The sequence below is a fragment of the Phodopus roborovskii genome, unplaced genomic scaffold (genome assembly GCF_943737965.1).
Source record: "Phodopus roborovskii unplaced genomic scaffold, PHOROB, whole genome shotgun sequence".
Lineage (NCBI taxonomy): Eukaryota > Metazoa > Chordata > Mammalia > Rodentia > Cricetidae > Phodopus > Phodopus roborovskii.
The window spans coordinates 2,964,344-2,987,980 of NW_026126547.1; the positions used below are offsets into that span (position 1 = coordinate 2,964,344).

General features: G+C 47.5%; 1 protein-coding gene across 4 annotated transcripts in view; it reads right to left on the reverse strand.

Moving 5' to 3' along the window:
• Tns3 (tensin 3) overlaps nucleotides 1-23,637 on the reverse strand; it is a 223,324-nt gene that overhangs the window by 137,111 nt on the left and 62,576 nt on the right. For 3 of the 4 annotated variants that reach the window (XM_051200597.1, XM_051200600.1, XM_051200599.1), the window contains exon 4: nucleotides 7,969-8,007. The exons of the other annotated variant lie outside the window; for it this stretch is intronic. In XM_051200597.1, coding sequence (XP_051056554.1) covers nucleotides 7,969-8,007 — 39 coding nt within the window. The remainder of the gene's footprint in view (nucleotides 1-7,968; nucleotides 8,008-23,637) is intronic. 4 annotated transcript variants of the gene reach the window in all.

The following is a 23,637-nucleotide window of genomic DNA, read 5'->3' on the forward strand; positions in this document are numbered from 1 at the left end:
GGCTTCCTGGGGCTACTAGAACAAGAACCCCACACTGCAAACCCTAAAACCACAGGCATTTATCTCCCCACCACATATGGAACTAGATAGAAATGAGAGACTGAGGAGTCAGCAGGGCCATAGCCTCTCAGATCTCACAACTGGCCCTGCCTCTTGCACCTTTAACATGACCAGTGCAGCTCTGGGATCCTGTAGACAGACTGCTTCTATCTCTGCCTCCGCCATCACATGGCCTTTTCTCTGCTGTGATGCTTTGCATAGGAATGGCCTCTATAGACTCATGTGTGTGAATGCTTGACCCATAGGGAGTGGCACTATTAGGAGGTGTGGCCTTGGAGTAGGTGTGGCCTTGTTGGAGGAAGTGTATCACTTATGGTAACTGGCTTTGAGGTCTCATTTGCTCAAGCTATGCCCAGTGTGATACAGTCTCCTTCCCCTGCCCATGGATCAAGATGCAGAACTCTCAGTCCCTTCTCCAGCACTATCTCTGCCTGAGTGCTGCCATGCTTCCCTCCATGATGATAAGAGACTAAACCTCTGAACTGTAAGGCAAACCCAATTAAATGTTTTCCTTTATAAGATGCTGTGGTCATGGTGTCTCTTCACAGAAATAAAAATCCTAATAAAGGACACCTGCATATTTCCCTGTGTGGATGTTCCTACATGTCCACATTACCTGAGTTTACAGGTCTGAGGTAGGTGTGTCTATTAGGGAACCATCATTTGGCGTTGTCCCTATATCCTTTCACTTCCTGGCAAGAGGACAGGTATTTATAGAGGCTATATGCCTCCCTCTGTCTATCAAACTATTGGGACAATGGCATGAGATGCCAGAATTGGAATTTCTCTAGGAATCTCATTCTAAAAGAAATACCTGCAGCCAGGTGTTAGCCAGAGGGGAAGCTGGTCTTTCCGATTTCACACAGTTCTGACTACTTGTAGAAGAAACTGGAGCCCAGACAATAATGGGTCAGTAATGGATTGGACCACACCTTGACCAAGACTGCTTAGTGATGCAAACCTCAGCTTCATGCCAGCTCCCAGAAGACACTGGGCAGTCACTGAATGTATTGATTTGTTCCTCTCTGCAGTGTGAGCATACTGGGAAATCAATCTCCTCTCTCTGTCCCCACATATTACTTGTTTCTTTAACTGGCTTATTGAGGACCAGTGGCTGAACATAAGTCGTTAGAGTGGCCAGGAACCAGACTTGGGACTCGAACTTCTCCAACACCGCTAGTATAGAGATGCCCTCGGGAGCCCAGAAAAATGAGGATACTAGCCATTTATTCTTTCCTCCACACACATTTCCTTACAGGAAAGGTCGGGTGTGAGCTTACTTGTGAGGGGCGACCCCACAGCCGGCTCCCTTCAGTTTAGTCCTTTAAGGCAGTGAAAGCCAAAGTAAGAGGAAGATGATGTGAGCGGAGTTCAGGGATGTGGCTTTTTACACCCTGTGCACCCACAGCCATTCATTCCTTAACAACGATGAGGACACCCAGGCTTGCCTGAAGCCTACGGGATGGAGTGAAAGCTAAGAAGGGGGCAGTAAATAAGAGATGAACATGTCTCCGGCAGCCAGCACAGGGAGCCAAGTTGCTCTACGCTGCCCTCAAGGAGCTGCCTGATACCACTGCCTGCAGGGAGTCTGCCAACTCTGGGTTCTGTGCCTCCTTGAATCCAAACTGAAACCCAGCCACTTGCAATCCACACTAGAGCTTTCTGGGAGGAGGCAGAGCAAGTGGTTCCATGGCCACACCTTAGGAAATTGGAGAGGGCTGGAAGACCAGATAGGAGCATCTGGTAAGGAATGGGCCTGGGGCTCTTGCCCGAACAGAAGAAAGTGCTCCCCAGGTACTGCTGACCACACACACCTTTCTACCTTCTAGTCATGTGACCTCAGGAAAGTCTCACCAGTCTGGATACAAGTCTGCTTCCCTGGCTTTGCTTATCCCACCTCAAATCTGCTCAGTGACCCCGGATCCTCTGTCCCCAAGGGTTCCCTGCTTTCCAACATGAAAAGCCACTGCTGCACCTGAGATCAGAACTCCTGTGTGACTGATACAAACCTGCTCCCTTGGACAGCACCTGAAGTAAAGACAAGACAAATTAAAAAAAAAAAAAAAAAAAAAATACATAATTTTCTTCTGAGCTTCAGCAGAAAGCTGCCGGGCTACTGTTTACAGCATGGTTAGGTCTCTGTGTGAGGATCTGACCCTGCAAACTGGCAGCTACCAACAAGAGATGCACATACTGCATCCCATCCCCAGGCTTCTAGTTCCCAGTCTCCATAGAGGATTCACTGGACTTGGAACACTGCATGACCTCCATACCCTTGCCCTCAGGAAGTAGAGGGTTTCTCCAGAGCTCATCAGACTGGTTCTCCCTGTCAGATGCCAAAACAACAAGATAACAACACAAAGCAAACAGCAAAACCACAAAACTAAAAGACCTCATTGTCCTCTGCAACTCAAGGAACAGGAAGGCTACACAGATTCAGCCTGTGTTCCGTGTAGTGTGAGGACACTGGGAACTTTCTGTGTGTTTATGCTTCTTTGGGTTTTTGTTTTTTTGAGACAGGGTCTCACTGTGCATCCATCATTCACTATCTGGTCTCGAACTCACTGGAGACCAGACTGGTCTCAAACTCACAGGAATCTTCCTGCCTCTGCCTCCCAAGACCTGGAAAACTAAAAGCATGTATTACCATGCCCAGCTAGTATGGAGATTTTAAAACATCAGTCAGTCTTTATTGGGACCCCACAGGAAAGTAGTGACATACCATTTTTACCGAAAAGTGGGGCTTTTATGTAAAGGGACTCAGATCAACATCATAGGACTGTCTGTGTCACCACCTGGATAGGGCAAGAGTTACCTTTAGTCTGACTCTTGTCAGGACTGTTACATCCTGTGCCTACATATACATGTGACCACATACATACATACATACATACATGCATACATACATACATACATACATAGATACATACAGGTCTATAGAAGAGCTAAGGTGCAGGCCCTGCCTCTAAAGAGTCTACGCCTCTCTTATCACTCCCACTACCTAGAACCGACAGAAGCAGACCACAAAACCACCAGTGCTCCTCTACATCTCTGAAAACCTTACCACACTATTCACATCTTGGTTTGAGTCTCAGTGAAGTTACAATGAAGCAATCCTTTGACAACCACATGACAGCTCCAGGACATGACATGCCCTATCACCTGGGTCAACATCCTCTGTATGTAATATGTTCCCTCTTTACAGACAAAATGCATGCCTCCAACCAAGCCTTGAGGCACAAGGTAGAACCCTGTCTCAAAATAAAAATGAGCAAAGAGCTGTATCTTTACAGCACTCTGGTAGCTCCCTGATAGAGTACTGGATTAGCACATATAAAACCCCGTGCTTAGTCTCTCCCTCTCCCTCCCCCTCCCTCCCTCTCTCCCTCTCTCTCTCTCTCTCTCTCTCTCTCTCTCTCTCTCTCTCTCTCTCACACACACACACACACACACACACACACACACACACGGCCAGTGACTATGGTTTTCTCCTCACAAAGACTACCAGCCTGTAAGCCTACCTCATCATCATGACCATTTACAAGGAGAGAGGTCTGCCTTCCGGCTCCTGTTCCCAACCACACCAAACTAATTTCAGTTCATGCATTATTCTAAACTTACATCCCACTTCTGTTCGACAGAAGGACAAACAGGTTCTGCCATCAGCAAGGAAACAGAAGGCCAAGCATCACAGGTAAATGCCTGGAAGCCATTCCAAAGGTCCCTCACTCCCATCTTGAAGGCACCTTTGTTTCCACAAATAAATGGTGTCCCTAAGAGTCTGTCACTCCACCTTCCCTTCTTACTGTACAGGGCAATGAAATATGCCAGAGTTTCAAACTGTCACTCCCCAACCTGCATCACTGCAGGAGTACAGACAGACCTGAGCTCAGAGAGTTGAAATGTGCCGGACGATGTGAACCTGCTACCAAACAGAGGCAAGCAGCACAGGCAATAGGTGGAGGACAGGTCACCAGCCCAGGACACAGCAGGACGGCAGGTGGTGCAGGCAGCAGCACAGAGGCACAGACAAGGAGAAAGGGCAGCTCAGAAGCACGCTATAGCTGCATATGGCACATCCACAAGGCATGTAGGCCACCTGCTCCCCAAATGTTACATGTAGAAAGAGCCAGGAGTATACCAGAGGGACACCGTGTGTGTCATGTCAGGTCAGGCAACACTGAGACCAGGGATGGTGTAAGGGGCTCAGAAAACAACAAGGACAATGAAATCTCTGCTTGTCAAGTTCATCCATGAGTGATGAACCCTTGGACAGTGCCTGCAGCCACTGGTCCCAGGATGTTCATCCCACAGACACGCCTGAGAATTCATGAGACAGTCACCAGAAGTGGTGAGGAAAAACAGCAGCCCTAAATAACCACTAATTTCCTCTGGACTTTTACTAAGAGGTCAGTTTTGCACAAGACAGTTCCTTGTTTTACAAATGCATTATACCAAGCATGGGAGAAGCATCGCTGTAAGCACCCTGGCAGGAGGGAAGATATTCTAAAGAGCCTGGGAGGGCTCCTCCCTTTGCCCATCAGACTGTTGAGACAGTAGTTCCCAAAGAATTGGAATTTTCCCCCAGGAAACTCATGCTGGGAGGAGAGGAAAGCTAAAGCCCAATGCCAGCCTGAGGACAACTGTCTGCCAGGAAGAGTTTGTGCAGTTCTGGCAACTTGTCAGACCACCTTGTAGGAGAGAAGAGACCAAAGTGATGGGTAGGACCAACCTAGACCAGGACTGCTCAACTATGTAAACCTCTGTTTAAACCTAATGGAGTATCAGTGCCCACGGAGTCTTACTGGGTGTGGGGGCGAGGGCGAGGGTGTACCGGACCTCTGTGAGCACACTGAGCAAATGTTCTTTCTCTGGTTCTTCCTATGATTTGTCTCTTTAATTGACATGTTGAGGATGAGCAGCCAAGCCTAGCTTGTTAGGACTGCTAGAGCCCAAGCTATGACTAATTCTGGGGACATACGCAGTGAGCACGTCTAGCCTCAGCAAATGCACAGCTGCAGGCAAAGATGCCATGTCTAGATGACCTTGGGAACCTTTGCTGAGCCTCAGAGGTGACCGCACAGGCACTTTGTCAGACACAGAAGAATTACTCAATGAATGACAACCAGGAAAACAAAAACAGTTCTCAGGTGGCCTGGCCAGTCACATGGTTTGGTGTTCTCACCGCGCGACATCTGAAAGCCAGCTCAAACCAATCCAGCTTCCAAGGCCAATGCCAGAGGGCTCTCAGCCCATGCAGCCAGGAGTGCAAGAATATTGGATGCTTTCTGTACTAAGAAGTGACACTGTGGACTGCAGGGACAAACGCTCCCGTGCAGGGGTCATACAGGGGAGACTGCACCACACAAACCAGTGCAGGGAGCAGGGACAGCAGGTGGTGCTCAAGCAGCTGCCACCTCCCACCTCCACTGCCCCATGTGTCATCCCTCCCCCCCCCCCTTCACAGACCTTCCCTCTTTAAGGAGAAAGTCACACTCCGGATAAAAACCGGAAGGAGCCCTGTCTCAGACCCACATGCTGCCAGGAAGCTGAGAAAGGCGGGTACACAGCCAAGGATCCAACCAGAACACCCACATGGATCCCTGCACCACGTGTAATCTTCACAGTTCAGCTGCCTGAACCTCCCTGAGAATTTGCTGAAACAGATCAGAAGGGTCTCTGGGGGACAAAGAAGTAAAAAAGGATCTGAGCACTTAATACAGAGCTGACATGGCGTGGTCACCTTAAAGAAAAACACATATAACTATCGTCAGAGTAATGTTTTGTTTTGTTTTTTTTTAAGATTTCCAACCTACTTTCCTATCATGTATATGAGGAGGTTTTGCCTGCATGTGCATTAGGTGTGTGCCTGAGAAGGCCAAAAGAGGGTATTGGATCCCCTGCAATTGGAGTTATAGGTGGTTGTGAGCTGCCATGTGGGTGCTAGGATCCAAACTCAGGTCCTCTATAACGGAAGTCAGTGCTCTTAACTACTGAGCCATCTCCCCAGCTGGAGATGAGAGTTCCACGTGTTACTGCCTCTGAAGACTTCCTAGGGAGACAACACATGGAGGGAGAAGAGAATGGCAGCGATGACCTGACCCTGGGTAGCCTCAGCTAGTGTATGTGTGTGTGTGTTTGGGTGTTAAATGCTAACAAAAGAAGCTGAAAACATTTTTACAAATTAAGCTATACCACCTCAGTTTGTGTAAATACCACCTAGCAATGTATCTCTCAGAACTTAAGCAATGCATGTTTTATATTTAAGCATATGCATATATACACAATCAAGTATACATAAAAGTCACACAGGTAACAGACACGGATTAGTATACATATACAAGGTACACAAATGCACACATGCAAATTCATAGGCATAACCATCAGTAATCACACACAATATACACACACATAGGGAAAGTAAAAACAACAAATATGTACAAAAAATAAAAACATAATACATACAAAGTCATATAAATACAACAAATACTGTATAATACATTTATTTATACAAACACTAATTATAGGCAGCCATAATACATACACCTATGTACCCAGACACTTATGACAAATACATGCGTGTATAACACATATACTGGCGTGTCTCAAGACTAACTATGCAGCTCACTGAGGAGAGGAAGTGCCAGTGCCCCTAGGCAGCCCTGAAACCAGCACGGGCAGTCTGGGTTTGGGCCCATGGTACTCTGCCCTCAGGACTCTGCCATGGTCTTTATAGTCGGGAGACATCCCTCCGATGACATCAGTCACACAGCTCACATTCCCAGAGGAAGGAGACCTTTGAGGGCATTCAAAGGGACACAATCACAACAGCCTTCTTGTGAACAAGGCATCTCTGATATGCCACCCAACATCACTTTGCTTTCGTTTGGCTGCCAGCTACGTCATCGAACAACACCAACGTCCTCACTGGAAACAGAAGGAAACTGAGGCTGGCTCAGCTGTGAGGCCCATTCAGGAGCCTGGCTTCTTCAGGAGAACAAGGCTGCTGTACCACCAGCTGAGCCCTCAGAGAATGCTCTACCACCCTGCAAGACCTAGAGAAGCAGCCCCTGTCTAGAGAACCCTGAGCTCCATCCACAAAGACATGAAGTAGGAAAAACAAAGACACCCCAAATGAGTCACCGGGTGCTACATCTGGGAAAAGCAGGGTAGCAGCATGACCCCATCCAGTTGGGAAAAGTCAGGCAACACACGAAAGGCACCCTGGGAGAGGTGGCAGACTCGCTGCTTTCCCTCACAAGTGAGGCTATGATGGTGCGCAGCTCACAAGCAGCTGTAAGCAGCATCACAGCGGCCTCTTCTGGGTCACTCCTGACTGATGGTAAGAAAGCTACCTGCTGCCTATCTCGCAGGCCACAGAAGTCACTAGAAACAATGGGTGGGGACCCAGGAAACACAGAGGGCAGTTGCCGTGACGTTCAAAGCAGAATCATTTAAGAAGCAGAGGGAAATTTTACATTCACCCAATGACAGGTCAAAGAGAAAGTGTTGCTGTGTTTATTGTTAGCAAGATAAAAGCACATCATGTGTCAGAGGCAAACTATCTGGCATTGTTGGGTCATTTACAAAGCCACCTTGGGACACTGGTGCTGACACTAAAGATAACTCAGGTACCTTAAGTCAGGAGGGGCCACGTCCCAAAGGTACATGCTACTGATCTTAAAAGTTGCTGCTACAGAAGAGGGCAAGGATTTCACATCCTGTTAGTTTATTTTTCGAACTCAGAGACCTGCCTGCCTCTGCCTCACCACGTTCCTATATTAATGAAAACAAATGAGAGTATGCTTCCACCCTCTAAGTGACCAAAGTCCCCAGGGAGAGCAGAGCTTAAACAAAAAGACCACCCTACCTGACATAAGAAGTCCCAAAGGGAAGTAATGGTCTTACCTGGCCAGGGCAGACTTGCACAGAACAGGGAATCGCCACCTTGAAATGGAAAAGAAACATAAGCAAGCAGTTTTCAGGCAATGGGCACAGGGGCCAAAGCGGGTTCCCCTAGGCTGAGGCTGTGTCACCTTGTCACAATACCTGAAGTGAACAGAATCCTCATTCTGCTAACTCTGAGAAGCTCAGGTCCTTTTTGAGAATTTCAGGGAATAAGTGCAGACACTCCCATCTCAAAGGGGATAAAAAATCTGCACATCACTCATACAGACAGAAGTTCACCTTGAATGTCAAGCAACTGATGTACTCCCCGTGGAGTCCTTCCTCCCTGGGGAGGAAGTGAAGCCCAACCATGGTGGACGGGCCTCAAGGGTGGTTTCCAGCTGCCCACAGTCTTTACATTCACATACAGGGATGTATTCTGTAAAATGGGCGGCTGTCTCTAAATCTATGCCTATGAAGCTGAAGACGGAGTCTAAATGTATTTATTCCTGTCAGCCCTGCCACCACGTGAGATGGGGAAAGCACTTCCCTTTGACTATCCCACAGGCGGCTCCCTAAGCATCCAAGGAAAAGCTGTGAGACCTCAGCTAAACCCCAAGCTCGCAGTGCACCTGGTGTGCAAGGCAGGTGTGAAGGCTCAAAGAGAAGGGCTAACACAGAGACTGCTCTGTCCCTGAGTTAAAATGGCCCTGTGTGAGTCAAGGCATTGGGCTTGCTTCTTGTTTGTTTGGGAAGTGCTGAGGACCTTGCCGCTGTGCCCTGTCTCACTCCCCTGCTTTTCCTTGCTCTCCCATCTCAGACCCCTGGCTCACTCCAGGTCTCAAAGAGTTTTCTGAAACTGAGGAAAAGAAGGAGCCACAAGGGGTCTGACCAGTCACTGTAGTTTACACTTTGGAGCAGTAGGCAGCAGTATGACCTTGGTCCCTGGTGTGGACACTATTTATGGGCCTCTTGCTTATCTTGCTCAGTAAGTTTCTCAAGAAATAGGTGACACATGGCCACTCATCTGTCTGGGACACACCATGATTCCATGAGGACGGTGACTCATATTCTTGGTAGAGACAGGGGTCCTCTGTTTGTGCACACTCACCCCTCCCTCTAACTACACCCTCGTCTCTTCTGTACCCATACAGCACCTGCCAGGCAGAAACACGTATTTTGAACTTGTGAGTCCTCAGCTCCCCATATACACATTAAATTTTGATGGGTAGATGGGAGAAGGCACCCATAAATAAATGTAAAGCGAAAACTGACGCTTGGCTTTGGAAACACAGGGAGCTGGTGATAGGCCCTTATAGGATGATGACTACACTGGACCAAGGGGAACCCATGGTTAGTGGAACAGTGAGTCATTCCATTCCAGTAAGCCCTCCCTAAGGACACACTCCATTCCAGTAAGCCCTCCCTAAGGGCACACAGGCAGCCCGGTGCCTTGTGACATAGTCACACTGGTAAGGAATGGATGAGGAATCAGTCTCTGCCTTTAGGATGTCACCTGTATTCCACAACACGGAATAATACTCATCACTAAGCAGAAATGGCCTAAAAGGACATAAAAAGTCACAGAGGAACACTGAAGGTACACCACTAAGGTGAAGCTGACAACCTGAAGATACTATCTGCAACACAATTCCAACTATGACATTCTAGCAAATGCATGATTACAGAAAAAATAAAATACGAGGGGTTATCAGGGGCTGAGGGAAGAGATGAGTAAGAGGAAAAACAGGCAATGCTAGAGCTGAGGAACTGCTCTGACTGACATTGTCATGGTGGGTGCATATCACTAACAAATGAACAACACCCAATAAACTCCCTATGAAGACTGTAGGCTTGTGGACTTTGGTTAACAATGTTATCAGCATTGACTCATCGAGCATTCTGCATTATACATACTTTAAAATACACCAAACACGTGTTTCATTTTCTATAAATTACAAACTATCCTAAATATGGAGCTTACCAATATTTTCAAGTAATTGATCAAAAGCATGTGTGGAAGGAGTTCCTATGCCATAACAGAAATAAGTTTAATAAGAACATCTAGGGGCTGGGCATGAGCACACCAGCACTTGGGAGATGGAGGCAGGTGAATCTGTCAGTTTGAAGCCAGCCTGGTCTACATAGAGAGTTCAGGCCAAGCAAGTGAGACCTTATCTAAAACTCTCTCTCTCTCTCTCTCTCTCTCTCTCTCTCTCTCTCTCTCTCACACACACACACACACACACACACACACACACACACACACAAGGTAGGGGGAAAGTCAGATGTTTTCTGTATCATATATTCCCCTATAAACAAGTGATATGCCAAGTGCAGTCCCAGGGAATGCAAATGAGAGTTGAGGCTGCTCAATCGAGTCCTGGACAGACCATCTACAATCAAGGAAACTCATCGAGATGTGTCCTTCCAATGTAGCTGTGATCAGATATCAGGACAGGAGATAATTGGGTGTAACTGGTATTTCCAGTTTACTCCTCCTCATTTAGAATACAGAGAGCAATCAGTCGAACTATGAACAGAGACTGCCTCTCTCAGGGTGCCAGTGTTGCTGGTTCATGCCAATCTGTTTGGCACTAAGAAACACGTGGACACTCGGCAGCCTTGTGATTGGGCCCCTTGGCTGCTTTTGTGGGCTTGAAGGTTCCACCTTCCACCCGCCCTGTCTAGAAAAGCAGAACACAGCTTCTCCACACTTCCTTCTCATCACTGGAGCCCACAAAGCTCTGGAGCTCATCGTTACTGCTGCTCTTGCCTCTGTAACCTGCAGAACCACCTGCCCACCTCCCAAACTTCACCTCCTGAGGATGAAGGGCCAGGCAACATAGCAAGAGCTGCCCAGGGTCCAGATCAGAATGGCAGGCACCTCATATTATTTGCTTCTTTGTCACCTTCATCTGCAGCTCTGATCAAACACTCTGGTCCTTTAGCTCTTTTCACGTGACTGAGGGAAACGCTCTGTGCCCGAGACATCTCCAGGCTGTTCTCAGGATACCATCCAAGGCCATATTGCACTGAATATTGAATAGCAAACACCAAGGCAGTAGACTTGAACAAGGGCCCAGTGCCAACCCATCCTCAGGTCTGATCCTACAGGTGTTTCTACCCAGGAATCAGTGAGCTGAGACAGCGCCTTCAGTGTATGGCTCCATGGGATGCAACTACCATCCAGCGCAGAGTTTTTAAATATGCACAACTTGTGAGCAAGTCGCAGAAGGGTAGAGACCAGAGGACTGCAGGCTCTGCTCCAAGCATCAGGACACACCCTCAGGTGGCTGTGCATGTGCAGGCTCAAGTCAGCTCCATAAACCTGTCCTATAAGACACGCCTGTCTGCAGCTCTTTGTCCAGAACCCTACCAACACAGAAAGCCAGCATATTCAGTCCTGTGCACCAGGACTGCTGCTCAGAGAGACAAAAGACACACAGTGGCATCCCAGTTGCCATCCCCTCCTCCTGATGAGAGTACCCACTGGAGTCAAGGTGACAAAAGGTGGCACTAAGGGGGCAGGTCTAGCAGCTACAGAAAATCCCAGGAGAGAGCTACAGACCCTCTTGGGACCCATGTCATTCTCTTGACCTGACCCAGGGCCCCTCTGAGAGACCTAAGAACCATTTTATGGCCTTTACTTGGCTTTGTCTGTGGCCTAATCTGTGGTTACCAAGGACAACCACAAACAAACAGGGCTGTGCCCAACCCACACCTGGCTGTGTGGGTGCCTGGAGCCACGGATGTTGATAACCTTGTCTCCAAGCCAGTAGGTCATGGAGGCGGAAGCAGGAGGGGCCTACAGCCTTCCATTCATCATGACTGCCCCAGGAGTGAGTGAGTGGATGAATGTGTCAACAGCAGTGTGCATATTTAAAATTCAGGGACTGGGAAGAAGGGGAAGGGGTGGGCTCTGTGGTACAAAGTTTGCCTAGAATGTGTGATTCCTCCCCTCCCCCCAAACTGACCATTTTTTGAGACATGTGTGAGTTGGTATGACAGTTAGTATGGCTAGAAATCTGAGAGTCCTTTAAGTGAGTTCCAATGTGAGAGAGTGGCTGTTTATATGTGGATGTGTATATGTGTGTGTACATGCATGCTTTGTGGGAATATGTGACTCTGTGAGTATGTCTATGTGTCAGAATGTCTTCATGTCTGTCTGTGAGATGCCCATGTATCCACGTCTATTAGCGTGCTGACAGTCCTGTAGTCCTGAACCCAGGGCAAAAAGCAGAGCTTTGGTGAGCAAATAAGTCTACCTTTAAAAAGCCACAGCCAGCTAGCTGCCTCTGCCCCCTCACCATGGTACTGGGAGAGGACCAGTTCTACTGTGACTACCAGTCAGGACATCAAAGTCCCCTGAAAGAGAAAGGACAACCCAGTTCAACACACAGTTTGTAGAGTCTGTCTTCCTTCTCATTCACACAATTAAAGCACGAATTCAAACTCTGGTAGTCAACTTCAATTCAATTTCATTTTGGCCAAGCCATGTCAAGAGTGATTATTTTCCTACCAGTTTCTCTTTTTAAAAAAAATGCATGATTGTAAGCACTACATGCTACTACATAAAGAGAATAAAGGTACGTGGTTTTGCATTCAACCTTTTGAGAATCATCGAAAATTCCAATCCTGTTGGGTCCCGTGAATGAGCTTCCCACAACATCACAGAATTCTGAAGCAAGGATGGAGAGACAAGCTCCTCCAGTGTTCAGCATGTTTTAACTGGTTGACCACTACAGCGGAAGCCTGGTCCTTGCTGGTCCCTTTTCTCATTTCTCTGTTCTCTGCCCAGGGGATAGCTCTCTGAAGTTGGCATCAAGTATGTGTGCACAGAGATCTGGAAAGCAGGAGAATCAACCCAGCCACATCATCCATCAGCACCCATAGGCATTTGGTAAGTGCACACTGGGGCTGGGGTTGCAGAATGGCAGAGCCCAGCATGCACCACACTCTAAGACCCATCCCCCCCAAAAAACAAACAAAAACCCAGCATCAATAAATAAAAGCACATAACTTCCAATAAATCCACCAACCAACTTTCAGGTAAGACAAAGGAGTAGAGGAGGAAGGTGGGTCACCCAGACACCTCAGCACTGTACGTGTGAGAGAAATCAATTCACTGCGCGAACAAAGAGCCATCTTGGTGCTCGAGTTACATGAAATCTCTTTGATCAAAATAATGTGACTCAGGACTACATAAAAACTGGAGGTGAAATTTACTTTAGCTTCGACACCAAGCCAGAAGGGCAAAAATTTCCTTCTAAATCAGGAGAGTGGGATAGATTACTGTGGCTTCCTGGATATGGGAGAAACCGGCCAAGATGACAGTGACTGGCCACTGGGACCCACAATGCAATGCAGGTCTGGTCACTGCTCATCTCTGCTGAGAGCAGCATCTGCAGCAGAGGATTTTTTCTAAGAAGCACTTTTATCACTTTATAGCTTTTACAGCTTATGTTAAATATCACTGACCAATGAACTGGCCCATTGTAGTAAGCCTGAGAAAAGGTAAGCTGTAAACTTTTTTTATAGCCAGGATTAACACTCACTATATATGGCGGAGGTGAATCAAGAGGAAAGTTCCTCACCACCACCACCCCCTCCCCATGCTGTTACTTAGCAATGGGACACTCTAGTTAAATATAGTCCAGGATAGACAGCTGGGGCCACATTGAAGCCTCATAGACTGAAAGCTTAAACAATAGAGGTTTTTATGTCCTCAACCCTGGAGACCAACTGACAGATGATTGGTTCCTGCTTCTTGGCTTGTGAAATTGTCCTACTCCTGGCACCCACACACACGGTCATCTGCCTCCCTACCTGTATCTTAAAACTCTTCCTAGGAGGACAAAGGTCACATGGGATTAGAACCCACTCTGGTGACTTTGTTTAAACTTCACCTCTTAAAAAACCATGCCTACAAATACCGTTCAGAGTGTCAGTCCTGCTTCTGCCCATGAACTTGAGGGAACCCAGTTCAGCCAAACAGTTATCAAAGGTTATGGGAAACCAAAGTGTTCTCAGAACACCAGAGGGAGCCAGACCCCCCCCCCCCCCAAGCAGCGACAAGTCTCCTCATTCAAGGCAACTTCTACAACAGCTCAACCGCCTGAGGCCAGGACCAATGAGTGTCAAGGTCAATCTCCCCAAAGAGCCTGCAAGAACAAGGGACCCACAGGGGCAAGGGCATGAAAAGCGGGCTGTGGAGACTTTATTAACCTTTCCAAGGATGAGAGCCTGTTCTACCTTCCCTCCAGGGACCTCTTTGCTAGGCATGACCCTGGAATCCCTAATTAGGCTCACATTCCTTAGGAAGCCCTGTTATCCACTAAGTGGCAAAGCCCAATTTAGCTTGCTCTAATCCCCATGAGAAACAAGCCAGCAGGGCAGACACAATTAAACCCCAGGCTGCCAGCCACAGACAAGGCATCAAGATGGGAGGAAAGACGAAATTACTGGAACTGTGCTAGAGAACACTACGCCTCTGGTACAGTTATCAACAAGTCCACCCCAGCATTCTGCACTTTGGTTGAGCTGGCCTGAGCCTGCCTCAGTTCTGAAGGCCACGGTGTTCTCTCCTCCACATCCATGCTTCTGAGTTTTAGGGAAAGGGGCTGTGTTAGGGTAGCCTGGGTCTTTTGGGCTTCAAGCAAACCACACAGGACTTGTAGGGGAATGCTCTACAAGGGCCACAGATCCAATTGAGTCTATTGTCTTGCAAGCGATCCTGAAATGGCATGAAAGGGGACTCCGCCAGGGACATCCTGCCCCCACCTGACTCAAGATCTAATAGGGACCTCAGACAGGACCATTTCCGCAGGAACAAGTACAACATCCTGAGTCCAAGGTCATAAAGGAAGGACAAGACCTGCATGCTGGTCTCCCAAGCACACAGGAGAATGGGCCCATCCTAGACACCCACCATTAGACAACACCAGAGCCATGCCTATGAGCTCTTGGGTCAACATTTACCAGATGATTCCTTTCGGTTTTTCCTACACAGAAGAACAAAGATTACATGATAATGGGTAAAAAGCTTTTCTTCTGGTCCAGAGAAATATTCTTTTAAAGACATTCTCCCCATTTAAAATGCCAAGGATCAAGTTATAATTGCTTCAAAATTAGCAGACCTATTTCCACAGGAAAATCCAGGTCTCAGACTACAGCCACATTTCCCTGGTGACTTCCTCATAGGTCCCATAATGTGTCACCAGACATCACAGCTAACAATAAAGTACATTGGCATTGGTAACTAACATTTTTGCTAATAAGAAAAGACTGCCATGCCAGGCATGGTTCTGTACACCTTTAATCCCAGCTATTAAGAGGCAGCGGCAAGAAGAACTCTGTCAATTCAAAGCTAGTCTGAGCTACTTAGCAATTGCTAGCCTGGCCAGTCTATGTAGGGAGCCTGCTGAAAAAAAAAAAAAAAAAAAAAAAAAAAAAAAGATTGCCAATTAGCTCTGCAACAAAGAACCCTGAACTATTTCCACCGTGCCCTCACCTGTGCCAGTTTGTTTCAGAGATAATGGCATCACACAAGATCTTTGCAAAGTAGGTCATTCCCCATCAAGAGGTACAGACAATGAGAAATGTAGGGCCCTGCATGGACCCCTGAGGCGCCTTGAGCTAGCTGAAAGCTGTTGGCCAGAACTCTTTGCCCCAAGGCTTTTGATGGTACTCTTCCGGTGACAACACATCTCCTGACATACACCTCGTGACACACACCCGTGACAACACACACCTCGTGACAACACAGGGAGGAGCTAAGCCTAAAATTTCCTGTAATTTTCCAGTGTGCTCTAAGTCGGTATTTAAACCCATTCTTGCCCCTCAATAAACGGCATTCGGCATTTGGCGTTCCGACATTGCCACTGAACGAATGACCCGCTGTCTTGTCTTTATTTCAATCTCTAGGCCTTCGCCCGATTCGTGGAAGAGATGGTAGTGCGGGCGCTACAGAGAAATGGCTCAACAGTTAAGAGCACTGGCTGCTCTTGCAGAGGACCAGGATTCTGTTCCCAGCACCCACATAGATGCTCCCAACTGCCTGTACCTCCAGTTTCAGGGGATTTGATATCCTCTTCTGGCTTCCTCAGGCACTGCACAAATTCAATGTGTGTGCAGGCAAACACACACATAAAGTAAAAATAAACAAATCTGGGGTTTGTTTTGTTTTGCTTTTTAAGAGGCCCCGTCTGTCCCTTTCTCTTGAATCTGATATCTTCCTGGTTTGTTCTGTGACCTGTTACAACCAATGAAATAGACAGTTTAAAAACACTTCTCTTCCTCCTCGTCATCTCCCTTCTTCTCTTAGGGAAATGGGAGGAATTAAACTCACTCTGAAGTCCAAGCTAAGCTCAAATTCACAGCAATCGTTCTGCTTCAACCTCCTACGTGCTGGTGTGTGCAATAAGCCTAGCTTAAATATGGTAGAACTTTGGAAGCTTGGCCTCAAGGGATGCAACTATTGCTTCTACCCCAAGCCCATCCATGGATGCAACCAGCTGCCCTGATGAAAGGAAGCCAACAGAAAGGCCTACAAAAGGACACGCTGAACCATCTAGTCTCTTATAAACACCTGGGGATGAGCATGTCTGGGACCTTCTGGCCAGCCTTTGATTCAGCTCATCTCTCCCTTCCTTGTACATCCTCTTGTCCTGTGACAAGCATATTCACATATCTCTCATTTCTTTCAACAACTATAAATAAAGTGATTTGTTAAGTCTACCCTTTCCACTCTAAGACAGAGTGCCAACAGGACATCTCTGCTGACAGCGAGGCCGGAATCTGGACTTGTTCCTTGGGCCTCCTACAAGTGCAGCTATCCTCTCCCAGACCCAACTGGCCTAGCAAGTGCTATCTATCTATGTTCAGGAGGAGCTGTCAAGAGGGAGTCTAGAATAGGCTACCCCAATTCCAGGACAAGCACATGTAGGGTTTACAAGAGACTGGTGTACAAATGTCCTGACCCCTAATTTGACATTTCTAGCAACCTTCTCCTCACAAAGAAAAGCTCAAAGGAAGTGGCTTTCTCTGAAGGCATAGGCAGCAAGAGGGAATGTGTGCATCTCGCTCAATCCTGACTTCATGCTCACTAAGCTGCCCCCCAGGAAAGGGTCTTCCCATAAAGAAGGTGCTGAGGCCCAGTCAAACTGTGGTTCACACAAGCTAACGTTGCCCTCTTGGGCTTCCGCCACAGCCATGCAAGGTCTGAGTTTTCCGTTTGAAACCATTAAGCAGGCTCATCTGGTCAAGTAGCTGATTTCCAAAGACCATTTGCTAATGATAGGGAGAAGGCTGTCAGAAAGGAAAGGCCTTCCACAGTGGAGGTGGCCACTTGCAGTCAGCATCTTAGAGATAAACAGGGAGCTGCCGGTTCCATCCCCAACTCTTCTTGGGTTACTGGTCTCAACCTCTTGTCATTCATTAATTCATTCGTTCACACACCATTCACAATGATTAATCAAATACCACATTTCAGGACAGGATACCAAACAATTAGAAAGAAATTGTAGTGGCTTCAGGAATTCAACTTAGAGCAGGATGCTAAAGGAAATTTTCTTTCAAGATGTTTTTGTACAAAGTGTCTAAGAATGGTGTAATGTAAAATAAGTATTGACAGCTCCATGGTTAAGAGCACACACCGCTCTTAAAGAGGATCCGAGTTCCATTTCAGACCCATTTTCCTGTTACTGCCTCTTACTCCAGTACCATGGATCCTACGCCCTCTTCTGATTGCTGTTGGCACCTGCACTCACATGTACATACCCACACACAGACATAAATCTTTTTAGAAATCCAAGTGAAATTAACTGTGATTTTTACATCCAACTAGTTGACTCTATTTCACATCTACATATTCAGCGAACACCAACAACTTTATACCCTTACCATCTAACACTAATGAGCCACAACCTTGCTGATGGCATCACCCTGCTATCTACCACGCCACACCATCAAGAGTTACCACAAGCCCCACCTCTGCCACCTGATCAGTACTCCAGGCCCAAGAGTCCTCCTTTAAATGCACCCACAAAGGGGTCGGGGATGGCATGCAGTGCAGGCCTAGCCGGTGGCGTGCTCAGGGTTCAACCCTCAGTACTGCAAAATCAACAATAAACAACATGCCCTTCCTGACACCATTCACTGAGACACCTTCAAGGTCAGACCATCAGCAGGGCCTCAGTGAACTTCCCCCAGGGCTTTTTAAATGCAAAAGAAGACAATTTACAGTAAGACTGGAATTTCAGATTTTACCCTGCAGTCTGCATTCCATTCATTAGGCTCTCCTAGCCTTCCTTCCAGCCCAGCAAGTATTTATTGTTCCTAAGATCCTGCAAGGAGGGGGATGTGTGGCGTAGTGGGGGAGCTGACATGGGGCCCCGCGATCCCGCCGTACCCTCGCACGCTTGACCCACCTGCTGTTTCAGAAAATCTCGGGGAATTCTCAGGTGAGTCAAAGTCTGCAAATACACAAAAATGAGTTGTCAGCTGCCCCTAGGAGGTCGGGAGAAGGAAGCTCCAGGGCTATTTATGTGTTCAAGGGAACATGGGGGTGGCCACTTCCTGAATCCCTGCCTAAAATTAACAGCTTTACAGAAGTGGCAGAGAAACTTGACTTTGCAAGTTAAATTCTGAGGAATGGAGTGTGTATTCATTTGGACCCTGCTACTAAAAATTAGGGGGGGGGGACACTGTTTTAGAAAACCTCCCTTTAAAAAGTGGCTGCAGCAGATGTAGCAGCAGCTGGACCATAAACCTCTACATGGAATCATCCTATCTCAGGGAAAGTCACCCTAGAGACACCACAAAGCTGGCCCCAACAGACAGTCATGACCCAACACGCTGACTACCCACAGGGTCACAGCACAGAACAGCACAGGGAAAGGGGGCTACCAGCACACAAAGTGAAGTATCTGGAAGTCTTGGGGGTGGAGCCCCCCCCCACCCCAACCAAGGGTAAGCCTACACAGACACCTCCAAAGTGTCCTCCCCAGACAGGACAGAGAAGTCTGGTAGGGGAGGGGAAGGCTTAGAATGTCTTTCCCAGGCTAAGCTGCAGGTTCTAGAGGACAATGCTGGGAAGAAGCCTCTACTCAGAGATGGACTAGACCAGGGGTGTATTCCCAACAGTGTCAGAACTGCTCTGAGATGAGCTTCCTTGGGGAGCATACTGATGGACTCCATGAAGAACATCCCAGTGGCCTCCTGGATGGTGCTCTTCAGCCTGTGCCTGAACTGAGAGAACAGCAGGGAAAAATCCCCCCAACTAGAGGGGAAGGAAAGGGAGGGTAGATGTCACCTCAGCACCAATGGGCTTCTTGCTTGTAAAAAAAAAAAATGAGTGGTGTCTGGAAATAGTCTAGAGACTAGAAAACAGGAGGGATGGGAGGCAGAGCTAACTGTACTTGCAATAATTTCCCCAGCTGATAATTATTAGGTCTCAAACCCTGGGACAAATGCTGAACAGACTATTTAACATATCAAAGTGGATCCCTTAGGCCCTACCTGTTACAGGGAATGGCTGGCATACTCTGCCCCCCCTTCCCCTAGAGGCTATTCCCTATATAACCCAGCCATTTTGGTTACCCACCCCTTTTGTTCCTTTGCCCCTCTTGGCTGTTGCACCTCATTCCCCTCTCTCCCTTGCCCCTTCCCCTCCCCTTCTCTGCACATGGCCCAGCTCAGTTTAGTCATGTCCACGCCAGACTCCCCCAGATGTGTCTGCCCCTGGTTATGCTCTCCCTGTATATCCACAATAAACTTTCTCCTCCACCATACCTAGTCATGTCCTTTCCTTTCCTTTTTACTTCTTTCCTTCATTCAATAATGAGCACAGGTAACTGATGATGAAGGATGTATGTGTCACCCATCAGCTTTCTGCACCCAGAAACTGCAAACCTTCACTATGCAAACCCAGTTAGATCTACAGAGAAAAGTCAGAGATACTTAGGACCACATGGCAGTATCACCAATAAGCAGGATTCGCCTGGAAACTAGGATGCAGGCTAGTCCCTGAGAAGGGTAGAGATGTTCATACATATAGCAGGGAAGGATGGAGAGAGAGAGAGAGAGAGAGAGAGAGAGAGAGAGAGAGAGAGAGAGAGAGAGAGAGAGAGAGAGAATAAAGAAGGCGAAAGGGAAGGGAAAGCATAGCCATGAGCAGACACCTCTGGGGGAGTCTGAAGTGAACCCTGAAAAGAAAACCAGATGCAACAGCCAGAGGGCCAAAGGTGCAAAAGGGTCAGGTAACCACAATGTCTGGATTATACAGGGAAGAGCCTCTGGGGGGAATGGCAGCTCAGTCCCTGGGCTGGAGAGTTCAGAGTAGAGGATGAGGTATGCCAGCCATACCCTGTAACAGTTAGAGACTGAGTAATGCTGGGAGAACATGGCAGCCAGGTCCGCTTTGATGTGTTAGACACCTTGGCCATTTGTCCTGGGTTTGAAATTTAATACACACAGGCAGGGACACACATACACACCACACCCCTTAAGAAGGGGGCAGAGGCCTGGCTCTTCCGGAATTTGCAGGATGCCCAGGTACAGGTGAGGACTTCTTTAACCCAGGCAGTCACCCTGGCTGCATAAGCAATTGAAACAAACTAGGCAAGGCCATGCAGACAACAACACAGGATCCTGAGGGTCAGGAAGAAGGGCAGCAGGCCAGGCGAGCTGTCCCTCAGCCAGCCTGATGGAGGCCCTGAGATGCCTGCCACAGCCCAGGCGGCACTGATCAAGGTCTTTAAGTCTCCAGAAACACCCACTGACTGTGGTCTAAGTGAGACATGCAGGCAGCATTCTCAGGGAGAACTGAGAACACACACTGCCCTTTCGTGCCTAAATGTATGCTGATCCCACTCCAGCTCTCCATGCAAGTGCCTGCTTCCCCATGCCTCAGAAAAGTCCTTCCATCACTGACACTGCAGGGGTCCATGGTAGCTCTAGAGTAGTGGTTCTCAGCCTTCCTAATGCTGTGACCTTTTAATACAGTTTCTCATGTTGTGGTGACCCCCAACCACAAAATTATTTTTGTTGCTACTTTATAACTGCAGTTTTGCTACTGACAAGTTATATTTAGCAGTTCCTAAGGTCACCAGGAACACACGCTTTCTGATGGGTCCAACTCACAGGTTGAGAACCATCGCTGTAGAAGAACAAGAGGGAGCTCCCACAGAGGTCACTGACCTGGGCTAGGAAGGGGACTGAAGTCCTTTTCACAAGCCTCCAGGTTAGGTGTTCTTGCCTTAATCTCACAGAAGACAACACAAGGTAGAATTAGAATTCAGACCCAGAATTTTTATAGAGGTCCTCAAAAGTTCTTCGAGACTGCCTCATATAACAATACATAGAATTCCCACTTTACAGCTCTGTCCAACAACAACAAAAAGCCAGGCCAGAACAGGTGAATAGAACACCCTATCACAAAATCCAAGTACTGAGAGATATAACCAGAAGGCAGAAAAATATTCACCAAGTATCTACACTTGAGGGACTGATGCTCAAAGCTGGTGTCTTGACCCAGGATCTGCAAGACCCAATGCCCCAGCATATTCTGTGGAACGCCAGGGCAAGTGGTCCTGTGCTTGTTATTCTCATCACAAAAAAATGGCATCTGTTTTGATATTCCCGGTGTCCACCCTCACTGGTAACAGCCTGTCTGCAGGTGGTCAGGTGACAGCTCACAGGCCTTGCCTACTTTCCCAGTCACTGTCACCCAAACACCCCATCAGTGGCCTGTGACCAGAATGGATCTCAACCAACAATTATACTTGCTTGACCTGGTCAAGCTGTAAGGGTCAGCAGGGGGCCTTCTTCCTTGGGACACTGTGCAGAGAAACAAAGCCAGGTTTCCCATGGAATGTCACCAGTTCTAATTCAAAGCAAACCTACCTGCAACTATGGTATGTCCTCACCAACATGAGCCCATCATCTTGAGGTCCCATTGAGGGCTGTAGAAAGTGGCTTCTCAATGTAAAGACTCTCAGAGTCCTCAAGGTATATGGCCTGACCCAAACCCCGTGAAGGACACAACGGACTGACCTGCTCCCTGTAGACTTCCAACTTCCTGAATTTAAGTGACCACAGCCAATAACACATTACAGCCAAACAGTCAAATTGGTACAGATTCACTCTAGAGATATATGTAGGTCTGTTTTATTTGTTACAGTATAATAGGGACAGACAACTCTGGAAGAATTGAAAGGGTAGGTTTTAAAACCAATTTAAACCAAATGTAGTGTCTCAAAAGAGTATATACAGCCCTGTACCACTTCACGATGGGGATGTACTCTGAGAAACGTGGCGACGCAAGACTGCTGCTCTGCAAACACCATACCGTGTGTTTGCACAACTGGGATCACTACAACATCACCAGATGACGCAAGTTCCAGGACCACCATCAGATAGGCAGCCCACTGTTGACTAGAGCATCATTATGTGGTACACGCCTGTAATAATTCCTCTGTGAACTATTGTTAGGGTAAGGAAAGTAATCCTCTACAAACATAGCTTAAATATAGAACCTCGCTAAAGAGCAAACATGTCACCACAAAGTGACATTTACACTGCTAACTACACAAGACAATACAGTCCTTCTTGCCAATCTGGCCACACATCATAGCCAGCTTCAAAACCCTGGTTAGCCAGTGTGGTGACTCATATCTCTAATCCTAGCATTTAGGAAGTAGAGATGGGGGGGGGGAGATCTGGCATGAATTTGAGGACAGTCTGGGCTACATAGGAAGACCCTGTCACAAAAGAAACCATAAAACAAAACAAACAACAGAAAAACAACCTTGATGTCTCCAGCCTGGGCCCATCCAGTGAAGATCCAGAAGTCCACAATCAATGGGCTCAGATTATACTGATTTTTAAAAAACATATAAGTGTTGGTTGCTTAGAAACCATTCACACCTGGACAGCTGACTCTGGTGAACTTGGAGAACAGGTGAGGCTTCTCTAGTTGGCAAGATATTCCCTCAGGAACAAACCTCCCAGCTCTCAACACTTCAATGAGTTTCCTCACAAAAATGGGCCACAGCAAGCCAGTGAGGACAGCTGCCCTGAAAAAGGACCACACGGGAAAGACAAAAGTGTCCCTCAAAGGGCAAAGCATAAAGATGCTTATGGCTCTTCTCATACCAGTGACAACCTAAAGCAAGCAAGATATGAATGGATAAATGAACCAACCGTGGTCATCTGGACAGGAGCGGCACTAAAGATGCTACAAGACATTAGACTGTACAACCATGAAAACACCAAGAGAAGGTATAAGATGTGGACCGTGGCAGGGAAAAATCAACCTGAATGGTTTGCCTGCTGTAGGATTCCACTATGCGGCACCTGGAAAAGGCAAAATTATGGAGACAACAAAGGAAAGGAGCACATAAGATTTTAAGGCAGGGTAAATACTCTATGTGATACATATACTGTAATATACACTTGTACAAGTTCATAGAATGAGTCATGGCTTAAATATGTGTTTGCTGTGTTTGGCTCCTGAGCAGATGGCTAACTTCGGAGAGGGAGTGAAAACCCCAGAGAGTGAAGCCCAGAAGGAGAAGCAAGGTACTGGGGACTTCCGCAGCTTAGGCCTGGTTCCCAGTCCCTCGTACTCCACCCCCTGTCCACCATGCATAGACAGTGTGCCCTTCACATTTCCCCACCATCATGATC